Genomic DNA, 14,374 nt, shown 5'->3' on the forward strand with positions numbered 1-14,374 from the left:
ATATGGCCCGTTAGAACAGTCTTGAACAATAAATTACACTGTATGTACATTGCACGTCTTAGTTTCAACACTAGATGTCGCTGCCATTCTGAACAACTACCAGGTTAGCGTTGCAATGATTACTCATTGATGAAAACATTTACCTCAGTTTGAAAAGAAAATATTATGTTTACCTCAGTTGATTAAACATGGCAAAACCGAAGAGACAGAAAATAGTAAGGGAGTGCCGAAAATATCATACATTTTGGGAAATTGAATACTTTTTCACAGAAGTGAAGGGGAAGTGTGTTTGTTTGATTTGCAAGGAAACTGTTGCGGTTATGAAAGATGTTTGAAGACACTGAAATGAAACATCAGTCCTACACTTTGTGCACTGGCAAAGGACGATAGTGAATGTATGACCAGGGGTGTTTCCAGGATTTGAGGACATTTGGGGCTGAGCCCAGACTTCTGTATGGGGTCCCGCAACCCCCTACAGAAAACAATAAAAATATCAGCTTGATAAACAAGCTGATATTATAAATTAAAACGTGTGCCTTAAAAACTGTTGATGCTCCAGATTAATTATGAATTGTGATGTTAAATATATTAGTAGTTGTTAGTAATTAATATTAGTATTGAGTAGAAGCAGAATACGTCACAATTGCTATTGTTAAACATTTATTGACATGCTACAGTACCAGACTAGAGAAAAAGTTAAATTTATTTATGTTAACATTAGTTTATTGGAATATTAAATTTTCTTTCACTCACTCACACGTACACACACACACGTACACACACACTCAGGCACACACGCACGCACGCACACACACACACACACACACACACACACACACATTGGCTTAGATTTAAAATTATATTTGGGGCTACACTCAAAACATTTGGGGCTTACAACCCGGCAAAATGACCTGGCGACGCCGATGTGTATGACACAGTATTTGATGTGTTGCCAACTGCAGTTACTTAATAAATTTAATCAATCAATCCCTAATTGTACTTAGCCAATTACCCCACTCTTCTGAGCCATCCTGGTCGCTTCTCCACCCCCTCTGCCGACCCAGGGAGGGCTGCAGACTATAAATGGTGATCATACCAGATACTGTATGAATTCTGCTCCATGACCATACCTTGTTTTGAGGGCATTTCTTTACCTACAGAGCCCTTATCTGTATCCTGAAAGCTATTGAAACCAATAGATAAGTGTCTAATGCATCTTTTTAAGTGAACTTGAAATTCTAATCAATAACATCTTTCAAGTGTCCAAGTGCTGTGTTTATGTTTTTGAGTATATTTTGCCTACCCAACATTAACTAATGCAGTTTTACTCACCACTCTGTTTAGCATACTGTTTGGTTGTGTTGCTGACACAAGAATATTAAACTTTGTCTTTGATTTATATACGTGTGTATTTTCAAAATATGTTTTGATTGGCTCTATGCAAAGAGGTCTGCTTAGACAAGTGACCAGTACTGTCCCCACTGGCAGATGTGACGGTAGTTTGTTATGATCATGAGACAAAAATACATGCAATGTGTATTTAATCCTTTTGAGTGCATTTTTTTTAATCTTCTAAGATTTTTGGTTTGACTTTAACTTGAATGAAATGATACTGACCTCATGAAATGATACTGACCATTGAGTAGTAATGATGATTTATATTGCAGTTTTCTAAACATTACAAGGTACTTTACTAGCAGCAAACACGGTGAAGTACAGTACAATATGTGAAAGAAGCAAATTAGCACAAATGAAATGACAAATTAAGACAAAAAAAATCGTGAAAAGGGAAAAGTTTGCAAGTCCGATTTCCTTCAGGCTTTGACTGCAAAAGGCCGATTGTATTTTGTCTTTAAAGGATAGATTCATAATTTTGTTGGGCATTGTATTGGATCTTACAGATAAAAGCTTCATGTGTCCCTTCAGTTTTGATAAACTGACCACTTTGCTGAATTTTCTTGCTAGGTTTCAAAGTCCATTGCTGAATTGTTTGAGTTGAACCATGATTTATCTCCTTTTCTAAAAGTCAAAGCTAATGTTTAAGTATTAAGATTAAATTCCACAAGGCAAAAACTGTGCTTGTAAAGGCTGAACTCTTCCCACAAACATTCATCCGTTCAAAAACCTTTTTCTTTCTTTCTTATTTTCTTTATTTATCCATTTGCCAGGTTCCCAGACCAAAGGCAAAGGTGACCAAAGGGGATCAGTCATCCCCTCAGCTGCTGGAACTGCTGGCTAATGACAGGCAAAGCCAAGCTGGCCACATGCTCCTTAACCTCAGCACCGATGCACCAACCTTCACCAGAGAGGTCTCTCAGTGCAAACAGAATGAAGTTGTTCTGCAAGTCAGAGCAACTGGAACAAAATGTTGAAGTTGTGGGCATGTTTGCTGTTGTAGTACACTTTTGATTTGTCTGAGATGTAAAGTTCTCTGTATGTTTTTAGGTGGCAGAGTTGTATGGAAACCGTAGCGGCCAGGGCTCTCTTTTTGAACTGCTGTTTGGATCCCAAGCTTCTACGGGGGTCTCCTTCATTGCCAATGATGACATCCGCTCTATCAACACACAGGCTCCTGAGCTCTCTCACCTGGCTAAATGGGACAGTGGTATGATACTACTTATCTAACTGCCTTCTGCAGTAGCTTACAATACTCAAACTGTCATTTATCAGACCTGTGCGATTAAGTAGTGGTTCTTATTCTGATCTCTGTCAACAAAGTGTAGTCATATTATCTTGTGTGATGCTGTAGTGCTTTTCTCTGTGGTTCTTATCCTGATCTCTGTCAACAAAGTGTAGTCATATTATCTTGTGTGATGCTATAGTGCTTTTCTCCTTTTTGACTGAGATCAGCCCTGGATGGTATGTTTGCTGTCACTCATTCAAAAAAAAAAAAAAAAAAAAAAACTGCTGCGCACCCGCTCTAGGTTCCATCTTGCTCCATGGAGGAGACCTCCAGCACCTCAGCTGGCTTGGGCTGCAGTGGGTCCTGCTGGCCCAGCAGGTGCCTCTGCGAGACTGGCTGAAGCAGCTTTTTCCCAGGCTCACCCTGGAAACCTCAAAGCTTGACACGAACACACCAGAGTCCATCTGCTTGCTTGATTTGGAGGTAGGGGGTGTGTGACTTTGACATGGCTAAATTATTTCTCCTGTATAATAGTTGAAACATCCCACATTATTTTGATTTGTAAACAATTTTGGATATTCCCAGCCTTATCCTCTACTACTTTTGGAACTGTACAATAACTTTTTAACGTATCTGCCACTTTCGTTACTGAAGTTGTCACTCTGTCCATCAGGAAGTCCATTTGTCCTCAGGCTCAAACTAGGTTATTTCACCAGTATGATGTTAAGGGCATGCATTGTACTGTGATTTTGAGGGGTCTTAAGATTTAAAAATTCAAACTTGGAACAGAAATGTTTTGTTTCCTCAGATTTTTGCAATCTGTTTGTTTTGGTTTGTTAGATGATTCAAAATGGATCACCAATTTGTGTAAAAATGTGCACAGTAGTTTCCTTTTTACTTCCGCTTTAGGTGTTTGTGTATGGGGTACTGTTCTGCAGCCACAGCCAGCTACAAAAGACTGCCAAGAACCACAGTTTGACTCCACAGCAGCTTCATGAGCCACGCTGCCTGCCCCTTCCCCTCCTTCGCCTCCTTGCAACAGATAAGCAGAGGGAGTGGTGGGATGCTGTCTACAGCCTAATCCACAAAAAAACTCTGTGAGTTGTGAGACAAACAAGCCAAAGTGACACACAGCTCAAAGAACAATAATATATTCTTTTTTTTCTCTTTTTTTTTTCTTCTCTAAGCCATAGCATGATATATGCTTTCCACAATTCTATTTCACCGTTTACGATGAATGTACATAGGGCGCCATTTTCATTGTTGATGTTTTGGGGGTGATTATGAACCAAAATACGCTAATGTACTGAAAGAACTGGGATGCACTTCTTACTGCAGATCAGTTAAACCTACTGGAAATTATCCAAACTGATTTCACTGTAAATTGGACTGTTTGGTTAATTGCAGGTGTTCCACATTACATCCCTAAATATCCCTAAAGTAACAATCTCGACCTCATCAACGACTGTCCAAGAAGAACTATATAGTGTGCCATTAACACATTTTCTGTGCAGTGTCTTGAAAAGATTTTGAGTACTGAATGTGATACTGCAGTGAAGAAAAGCATGTTGGTCAAAAAAATGTACGACTGAAGGCTTTGGACATTTAGAGGACTGGTTCAGCTTTCTTATCATTTGGCATTTGTAGGTGTGATGGACTGCCAAATGTCAAAGGAAAACCCACCAGTGCCTCTGCAACCTTTTGGGAAAAAATGACATGAATATTCATGGATGAGTAGCTATACAGACTGCAATAGTAATAAAAGTAACTGAAACTTCAGACTTACTTGTTTAAAGAACATACATTCTGTGTCAGTACAAAGCTGCTCTATGGGGCAAGGAGTCGGGATACCAATCAGATGGAAAGGTGTGAGTGTAGAGAATGCCCCTACCAGGGCATGTGGTCCAAACACTGAAATTTGGTTGGCTGTGTATGAGAATGTCTCAGTAAGAACGGGCTTCGGCTACTAGGAGTCTTGAATGCCACCTACCACCTTGCCGATCTGAACAAAACCGTTTACTACACGGTGGTAGTTTTATGGGACGGACCTCTTCACGTTTCAACATGACAATGGACCTAGTCACAAAACATCCCCTGTGCATGGTCTGGTGCATGGTCTGGGGAAAATAATGTGGGAACACTTGATCTGAGCCCTTATCGTTCCTGATTCCTGATTATGAATTATTTGGACTGTACAATTAAAATGTATTTAAAATGGCTGTCTTCGGTCATGGGACAGATGCTACTTACCAACTTCACATTGCTTTAAAAATCTGGAGCTTCATATATATGTATGTATATGTGCATATATGTGTGTATGTATTTGCAAACAGTTTTGTGTGAGAGATTGCTGTCAAAAGTCATGTGACCAATACCTCTCCCCGAAGCCCACAATTGCAACTGTTTTGTCAGTGAATCCATAAAAGGACATTTCCAAAGGTCCCATGGTAAACTAAGTTCTGAGTTTACATATTTACACATTGTGGCACACATTTACAGATTGTGCTGTACATTAGTTTTTTAGATAGATACTTTATTGTCCTCACAAGAGGAGATTTTTCATCTTTTGTACAGAGCCTCACAATACAGTAAATACATGTACATATACTATACATACCATATGAAGACAGGGAGACAACAATGCATTAACACAAGGGTTCAGAGGTTCAGTAATTTTAGAACTTCAGTGGCAGAAGGAACAACGCTCCTTTTAAAGTGGGCCCATCTCCAGATGAGGGACCTGTACCTGAAACAAGAAGGAAGCAATATGAGGAATGGAGTGAGTGGGATCCTGAGTTATGGTTGGTGCTCTGCATATCATGGCTTTGCCATTGACGTCCGATAGGTTGGGGGTAAGAAGGTAAATGAAATTGGATGTGCTGTGCGAGACGCGCATGAGCAGGTTCCTATTGATAACCGTTAAGATGGTGAAGAAAGTACAAGTAGCAAGAGAAAGTGAGGTTCGGCAGAAAGTGCCTTGAGTTTACAAGTGTTTGCTGGCAGCGTTTGTGGATGTCATTGGTGTGTTGGTCAAAACGGTCCAGAGTGAGTCGAAAGTACCTGAACCAGTCCACAAGTTCAGCAGTGTCATGGATTAGTGTAGGGTTCTGGACGGAAATGGGAGAATTAGGGTTGGTAATGGGCAGACCTTTTGTTAATAGTTATCTGTGCACAATTGTGTGAAGTGGAAAATGGAGAAATGGAGAAAACACTACATAAATTTGGAACTGTGCCTATGCATTTACATCATTCCGCCATAAATATACCCATAAATATCTCCACCCCAGTCCCCTTGAGTTCAACTTTTTTTTTAAAATAAAATGAATTATTCAATATTTACATATTCAGATTCATCCCTCATAGCTTTTCAATCTTAGTACAAAGTGTCTCCTGTTGTCTTAGCTTGTCACCTTCATTAACAAACCATTGCCAAAGCAGAATACTCCTCATTAATTTTTGTCTTCGCATCGTCCAGCATTTGTTTAAAGTGCATGATTTCATTGCAGTCCTGGAATGTCAGCCAAGCTGCGGATGATAGCTCAGCATGGACTGAACACCCTGAGAGCAGGAGAGAAGCATGGGCTGCAACCAGCGCTGCCGATTTACTGGGCTCAGCATCTCAGCCAGACGGTACACACACACACACACACGCACGCACACGAAGATGCACAGGCAAAGACAAATAACCCTGGCATGCACACAGACAGCATGTAGGCAACACTAGCTTAGTACCTTATTCAGACAGTTTATAGACACCTGGCCTTCTCTGTCATCCATCTTCCAAACATGAAGGAAGTTATCAGAGGCTGGAGGCCTTGAATGCTCCATTCAGTTTTTTGTTGTTTTTTTTTTATAAGTTTTTCATGTTTCAGTGTTTACATTCATTTGTGAAGATGACCCATATCTGATTGTGCGAAAAGACTTCTGACCTGAAATGATTATTGACATTTTGTGACCACACTCAGCCTTTTCGCTTGCAATATTTTAGTAAAGTGAAATGAAAATGGCAACTCCAAAATTATACGTAAAATTACACACACATATTGTGTTTTTCTATTATCACTCATTGATGATTTGAAGTGAAATGTTTCCTGTCTGTTCGTGGTGTGCAAAATTTTGGGCACCTCTAGTGAAAATGCCTTTTACAATGAATATCTAAGTGAACAGAAGCTAACCTGACATCTAAATGGAACAGTTAAACATGACACATGTCTTCAAATTTTAAAGTGAGGTTATTTTTACTTTTATTTTTTTACAATTTCAGTATAATGAAAAAAGAAAAAGGCCCTATGCAAAAGTTTGGGAACCCTGTCAGTTAGTACTTTGTGTTCTTCCTCAACTATAACAGCTTGTAAACGCTTCCTGTAGCCAGCTAAAAGTCTTTCAGTTCTTGCTTTTGGGATCTTTCCCCATTCTTCCTGACAGAACGCCTCTCAGCTCAGAAATATTCTCCAGCCTTCTTGCATGCGTGGCATGTTTGAGACCTCCACAGATTTTCAATAACATTCAAGTCTTGGAACTTATGTGGCCATTCCAAAACCTTCTTATGTCTTTCCTGGAGGTACTTCAGGGTTGATTCTAAGATATGCTTCGGATCATTGCCTTGCTGGAATGCCCAACCTCTCTTCAACTTACATGTCTGGATTGACCTTTGTACATAAGCCTCTAGATTTTTTTTGGTGGAATCCATTCTTCTTTCCACCCACACAATATTTCCTGTGCCCCCAGCTGCTGCACAACCCCAAAGCATATTGGATCCACCTCCATGTTTAACAATTGACAAGGTGTTCTTCTCTACAAATGCTTCACTCTCCAAACATGCCTTCTTTGGTTGTGGCCAGAAAGCTCCATTATTATTTTGTCCGTCCAATGCACATTGTTCCAAATGGCTTCAGGCTTCTCAAGGTTTTCTTTTGCACACTTGAGACACCTTTGAGGTTGTAGGAAAGGCTTCTTTCTGGCAACTCTGTCATGTAGGTCTTTGTTGTTCAAAGTATGTTGCGTGAACAACTAGACCTGTGTCTGCTACTCTTCTTTACAGTTCTTGCAGTGATGTGTGGATTCTTCTGAGCATTTCTTTCCCTTTTTTTTTCTTTTTTTTTCTTTTCTTTCTTTTTTTTTTTTTTTAGCATTTCCACTTTATTTGATAGTGATAGTAGACAGAGACAGGAAAGGCGGGGGGGGGGGGGGGTGACATGCAGCAAAGAGCCCGGGCTGTATTTGAACCCAGGCCATTGTGGTAAGGATTCAACCTCAATATGTGGTATATGCTCTACCAGGTGAGCTATCGGGGCACCTTCTGAGCATTTCTTACCAGATCTTGGGCCATTCTATTTGAAATTTTTCTTGGTCTTCCAGACCTTGCATTGACTTCAACTGTTTATCTTCCATTTTCTATTCTTTCTTTCTTTTTTTGGGATTTTTTTTTCTTCCCAGTTGTACTTGGCCAATTACCCCACTCTTCCGAACCGCCCCGGTCGCTGCTCCACCCCCTCTGCCGATCCAGGTAGGGCTGCAGACTACCACATGTCTCCTCCGATACATGTGGAGTCGCCAGCTGCTTCTTTTCACCTGACAGTAAGGAGTTTCACCATGGAGATGTAGCGCGTGGGAGGATCACGCTATTCCCCCCAGTTCCCCCTCCCCCCCGAACAGGCACCCCAACTGACCAGAGGAGGCGCTAGTGCAGCAACCAGGACACCTACCCAGATCCGGCATAACCTGCAGACATGGCCAATTGTGTCCGTAGGGATGCCTGACCAAGGTGGAGGCAACATGGGGACTTGAACTGGCAATCCCATGTTGGTAGGCAACGGAATAGACCGCCACGCTATCCAGATGCCCTAGCTTCTATTTTCTGTTAATGTTCCTGACAGTGGAAATAGGTAGTTTGTAATGTTGAGAGAGTTTTTGTATCCTTCTCCTTGTTGGAAGTGAGCTATATATCAATTCTGACATCCATGGTTGTTAACACCAGACAGAACAGCCAGTGCAGTCGGATACCCTAGAAGATACTTAAGAATAAATAGCTCAGCCCTTGAATTATATTCACCTGGCTCATGAAGCCCTAATGAGTCACCTGGGTCTGTGCCTTAGTCATCATCTTTTTTAAAACATAATAAAGAATAATCTAAAAGGGTTACCAAACTTTTGCACAGGGCCCTTTTCCTTTTTTTTATCATTTAAAAACAGTAAAAATTCAACAACAAAAAAAGCAACCTTGCTTTAACATCTGCTAAAAGGTTTCATGTTTAACTTTGTACCATTTAGATTTCGGCTTTGCTTTTGATCACTTTGAAATTAATTGTAACATACATTTAAACCAGGGGTGCCCAAATTTTTTCATGCCAGTGTAAATGTATGCAGGGTAAAGGTCATCCTTGCCATAAACTAATGTGTGACCAATTCTCTCCTGCATTTGTTTGTTAATTTAGGGCATTGGATTGAAATCATACTATGACCAGAAGGAATACATTACTCGAAGTGTTCACTACTGGAGGATGGTCCTGCCACTCTTGGACAGGATTAAAAACAGGCGCAGTATCCCTGAACCCCTTGACCCCCTCTTCATACACTTCCCGTCAAAAGATATCCAGGTTAATAATTTTCTTTATATTTTCTTGTCACCTATAAATGTTGACAATCAAATATTTTGTTGTCATGAAGTCGTTCTGTATGTGTGTGGGTATGTGGCCCTGACAGCTAGGGGCTCTTTCAAACTGGAGTCATTCATGCTAAAAATGTATGGCATCATGGTACTGTATGGCACTTTGGAAATTAATGTCCACCAGCTGATCTAAGTGGTAGCATCTAGGCTGTTAAGTACTCAAGTGTATGTGGCTTTGCTGTTGTTCATTTTCAGTTTTCAGAAGTGAAGCGCTATGAAGAGGAGGCCATGATAGCGTTTGCTATTCTCCTGGATGTTGAGGGCAAGACGGAAGAGGCCATTGCCACTTTGGAAACAATCAATAACATGTCATCCATCTGGCATCTGGCACGGGTATGTCTGGAGCAGGGTTTCTACTCAACACAGTAGTTAGATAATTCATCTGGGTCTCTTCATCTTTGAATATCAGACTTTTATGATGGCTGTGTATTCTGAATTAGAATCATGTTTATTGGCCATGTATGTGCAAACCTACATGGCCAATAAACATGATTATGATTCTGAATTTGACTCCAGTTTCATGGCTCTCTGAATGTACTTAACATAGAATAACAACACAAGTCTTCACATATATAATAATAATAAGAATAACAATAATTTTATTTATATAGTACTTTTCTAAAACAATGCCACAAAGTGCTTCGCAAAAAAATAGATAAATAAAACCAAACAAGGCAAAAACAAGAGTAAGATCAAACAAATAAGAGCAAAAACAAAAACCGCATACATAATAAAAACAAATATCACACATTTATGAAGGCTCTCCACAAGGATTAACTTAGACATGTGAAATAGGAGGTGATGAATGGAAATGGTGCAGAGAATATATCAGAGATGCTGGAGTAGATGTTAGCAGGTTACTTATACATACATGCCTGAGGTAGATGAACTTGACAGAGCGTACCAGTAAACATACAGTACAGTATATACAAAATGGTTGGATTTATTTGACAGTGTTAAGCATTCATTTAAATGACACTCCGTGGAAAGAAACTGTTTTTGTATCTGGTTTTTTTGGGGTACAGTGCTCTGTAGTGCCTGCCAGAGGGGAGGAGTTGAAACAGGTGGTGACCAAGGTGTGATGGGTCTACAGTGAGGTTGCCTGTTTGTTTCCTGAGTGTATAACTCCTGAAAGGAGGGACTGGATTATTTGAATTTGTTGAGTTGGTGGACAAAGTACATCCTCTGCTGGGCCTTTTTGATGATTGTGTCTATGTTGGGTGCCCACCTTAGGTCCTGGGAGATTATGGAACCCAGAAATCTGTAGGTTTTTCACCATAGACACTGTGCTGTTGAGTATGGTGAGAGCAGGGCAGTATTGGGGGGCTCCCCCTGAAGTCCACTGTCATCTCCACTGTTTTGAGCGTGTTCAGCTCCAGGTTGGTATTGGCCGCACCAGAGGACCAGCTGACATATGCAGACTCGTCACCATCCCGAATAAGGCCAATGATGGTTGTGTCGTCCGCAAACTTCTGGAGTTTAACAGATGGGTCACCTGAGGTGCGGTCATTTGTGTAGAGGGAAAAGAGTAGATGGGAGAGCACACATCCCTGAGGGGCGCCAGTGCTGATTGTCTGGTTGCTGGATGTGATTTTTGCCTAGCCTCACCAGCTGCCTCCTGTCGGTCAGGAAATTTTTAATGATCCACTGGCAGATGATGGAAGTCCATGAATCAACGCCCAACTAAAAATCTGAACTAATATAAGAAAGGACTATAAACTGGGCCATACATTACAAATAATTCAATGGTGTACGGTGTACCTATGATCCTGAGTTCAAGTCCAATAAAATGGATTATAGATTTAAATTCTGGATTTCAAAACGAATAACAACATTCTGTCCCCTAACAGAAAAGGGACAAAGGGAGATTTTGGAAACTTGACGAAAGAATATGATCTTGAAAATTAGGATTTATTTATAGATCTCTCCAATATCCATTTATCCAATCAAATAGCCAATATTTGCCCTGTGATGGCCTGGTGGCCTGTCCAGAGTGTCTCCCCGCCTGCCACCCAATGACTGCTGGAATAGGTTCCAGCATCCCCTCGACCCGGATTGGGATAAGTGGCTTGGATAATGGATGGATATCCAATATTTGATGTTTACAACATCAGATGAGGCTTGGCTTGATGTATGTAAATTCCAGTGGAAATGCGCCAACTCCCACATATGGCGGGAGTTCAGGTGGAAGTATTCGTTTTTGTTTTTTTTTGTTGTTTGTTTTTTACACCAAAACAGAAAGCACATATTGATGGTTGGGATACCAGATATTGGAGACAGTGTGGACTTCAGGAAGCCAACCACTGGCACATATTCTGGGAGAGCCCAATGATAAGACCTTTCTCGGCAGAGCTTCACAAAGCATTGAAAAGCATACTTAACAATGATCTGCCCTTGCAGTTTTCCACATTATTCTTAGGAAATGTCGATTTCCAGCCAGATGGCCTGATGAATATTTATTTTGTGTTTTTACATCTGCTGGTAACAAAGCGCTTACAAAGCATTGGTTACTTCCTGAGCCCCCCACAGTACAGGAGTGGATAGATATAGTAGATGACATTTATGTTACGGAAAATATTACTTTTTCCCTCCATCTTCAGAAACATAAGTTCATTAAATTCTGGACCAAGTGGATCAAATATGTAAGGCCCTTCTGTCCAGATATTGTGGAGATATTGAATTGATGACATTTTAATACACCTTTTCTCTCTACCCTCACACTCCTTTTCCCTACCATGCATTGGGAACCTTCACACACTCCCCACCACAAACTGAGAATCTTCATATCAACTCTCTCCTGTATAAACTCTTACGTACACACAAGTTCTCCCCTGCTGTATGTGATCAGTGAGTGGGTGCTGGAAATAAATAAACAAAAACAGAAAAAGTACAAGAGAGCGCAGAACCGAGTTTACTGTCCACGGCGCCATCTTGATAACGATTTGTTTTGTTGTTCTTGGTCTTGCCCTCAATTTCAAATGTTCTTCATGGACATACTGGCTTGCTATAAAGACATTTTATCCACAGATTTACCAGCGCCTGTCAGAGGAGGCAGGAAACGGAGTTGAGGAGACCCAGGACAGATGTATCACGTTCCTTAGGAAGTTTAGGATCTACATTTCCAAGATCTATAATGCTAATGCAGATGACATAGAAAAGGTAAGCCCTGTTTGTCAAAGTTTGACACTTTCAGACTTTTCCAAGCGTCACAGCCGAACAAGTTGCTTGTTTTGCTTTTGATTTAAAACCAGCATGCAGTATGAAGGCCAATAAAGATGCTGCCCTACAGTAGCTTTTCTAAAGAAATCTAGCTGTTAGCATCTCTAACTGTCGAGTATGAGTCCTTTTGTCTGAGAAATCATGTTCAATTTTGTTTAACTATGAAGGATTCCAGAACTCTCATAACCATTGCTGTTTGCTTTTGTGCACTTGTGTGTGTGTGTGGGTGTGTGTGTGTGTGTGTGTTTGCTTTACAAGCTCCCTGTGACCATGGAGGAAGTGATTGATCTTCTACATGAAGTGAACCAGCAGCTGGAGTATAGGGGTGAGACTATAAATGAGGATGAAGAAGAAGGCCGAGGAGGATCAGCCCACTCCAGCCCAGCACATTTGAGAGAAACCACTGCCGCTGTTTCTCACATAAAGTTCTCTAATCCATCCCCGAACAAGAGTATCCTCTCTCCTTCCAAAAGGCACCTGGTATGATTTGTTTACTGGCTAGCAAATTTGTTATATTAGGAACCAAATTATGTTTTTTTAAAACATTTGTTGCTAAAATCCTAATGTCCATCTTGAATGATTTTTTTTTGTTTTTCTTTTTTTTTCTTTTTTTCCTGTAATTATTTCCTATAATCCAGATATCCCCTAAAACACCACCGCATTGGGTGGAGGACCAGAAAACCCTCCTCCAGATGCTCTGCCAGCAAGTCGAAGCACTCAAGGTCAGGTTTGCATTTCAGATAACCTCAATTTTTTTTTCTTCTCTGCATTGGCATATTTTATGCTGTTTTGATCCTAACGTTAAAACACCTGTGTTTCTTTTTTTTCTTCGTTGTTTTAGGTAGATCTTATCATAACTTTTTTTTGTGTGCAATTGATCTAAAACTCATTTCAATGCAAATATATGCAATTTTAGGAGCATTCAGGGAGCGGCAGGTCTATATCTTTTTTTTTTCCACAAAGTTATTAAACTTTGAAAATCCAAAATGGTCATATGACCGTCTTTGGTCGTTCTAGTGTTAAAGTCTAAGAGAATTTTCAGCCGTTGTAAATGGTTAGTGTACTCACTAAGTTTTATATTGTAGAATGAGGTTCATGATCTGAGGCACAACACCGGGAACACAGGCTCTCCCCACCACAGGATGTATGGGGACAGCTATGGGGCTGAGGCCCTAGAGGAGCCCTATGCCTCAGTACAGTCCTTCCATGGAGCCCCCTTAACAGGTTAGCATTACATTTATAGCTTATGTATACCTAGAAGAATGCAGAGTGCAAATGTGTCGCTGGGTAATATGGCTAAAATGTTATCATGATAACAATTCTCACATCAAACTATCATGTTTTTTTCACCAGTATGTACAAAATAACTATTTATGTCAAATTGAAGAGGCTAACTTTTGCTCTTGAATGAAAGATGGAAAGTCAGTAAGATTAACTGCCCTAAAAACACTTTCGAATACCAGATAATGTGGTTTCCCAAATAAATCTATGCGTGATTACTGCTGTTGATTTGCAACAGTTGAGTAAATTGTAAAGGACAGTTAGAAGGAAATAATTCTTCAGTCTTGCCTTCACTATATTGACAAAAACTGTACTTTACTGGTCCTTCTTTATTCTTTTTTACCCAGCACTGTGCAAATGCACCATGTAGGGATTTTGTTATGAAAAACCTAAGGTGTTTTTCTTCTCAGTTGCTACCACAGGTCCCTCTGTATTTTACAACCAATCTCCTGCTTATAACTCCCAATATTTGCTTCGGACAGCACCGAATGTAACTCCAACAAAGGTAACTACTATACTCTATATAATTTATAATGTGTATTGTAAAGGAAATACATCTGTTAAGTGAATCTTTTTTGTGCCAT

General features: G+C 40.3%; 1 protein-coding gene across 1 annotated transcript in view; it reads left to right on the top strand.

Annotated features, from left to right (window-relative positions):
* Positions 1-14,374, top strand: part of ranbp2 (RAN binding protein 2) — an 83,665-nt gene that overhangs the window by 36,283 nt on the left and 33,008 nt on the right. The window contains exons 8-19 of the mRNA XM_056290031.1: positions 2,169-2,309; positions 2,446-2,605; positions 2,925-3,106; positions 3,533-3,720; positions 6,130-6,253; positions 9,058-9,219; positions 9,486-9,623; positions 12,318-12,449; positions 12,768-12,989; positions 13,148-13,231; positions 13,595-13,733; positions 14,201-14,295. Coding sequence (XP_056146006.1) covers positions 2,169-2,309; positions 2,446-2,605; positions 2,925-3,106; positions 3,533-3,720; positions 6,130-6,253; positions 9,058-9,219; positions 9,486-9,623; positions 12,318-12,449; positions 12,768-12,989; positions 13,148-13,231; positions 13,595-13,733; positions 14,201-14,295 — 1,767 coding nt within the window. The remainder of the gene's footprint in view (positions 1-2,168; positions 2,310-2,445; positions 2,606-2,924; positions 3,107-3,532; positions 3,721-6,129; positions 6,254-9,057; positions 9,220-9,485; positions 9,624-12,317; positions 12,450-12,767; positions 12,990-13,147; positions 13,232-13,594; positions 13,734-14,200; positions 14,296-14,374) is intronic.

Source organism: Lampris incognitus, chromosome 11 (genome assembly GCF_029633865.1).
Source record: "Lampris incognitus isolate fLamInc1 chromosome 11, fLamInc1.hap2, whole genome shotgun sequence".
Classification (NCBI taxonomy): domain Eukaryota; kingdom Metazoa; phylum Chordata; class Actinopteri; order Lampriformes; family Lampridae; genus Lampris; species Lampris incognitus.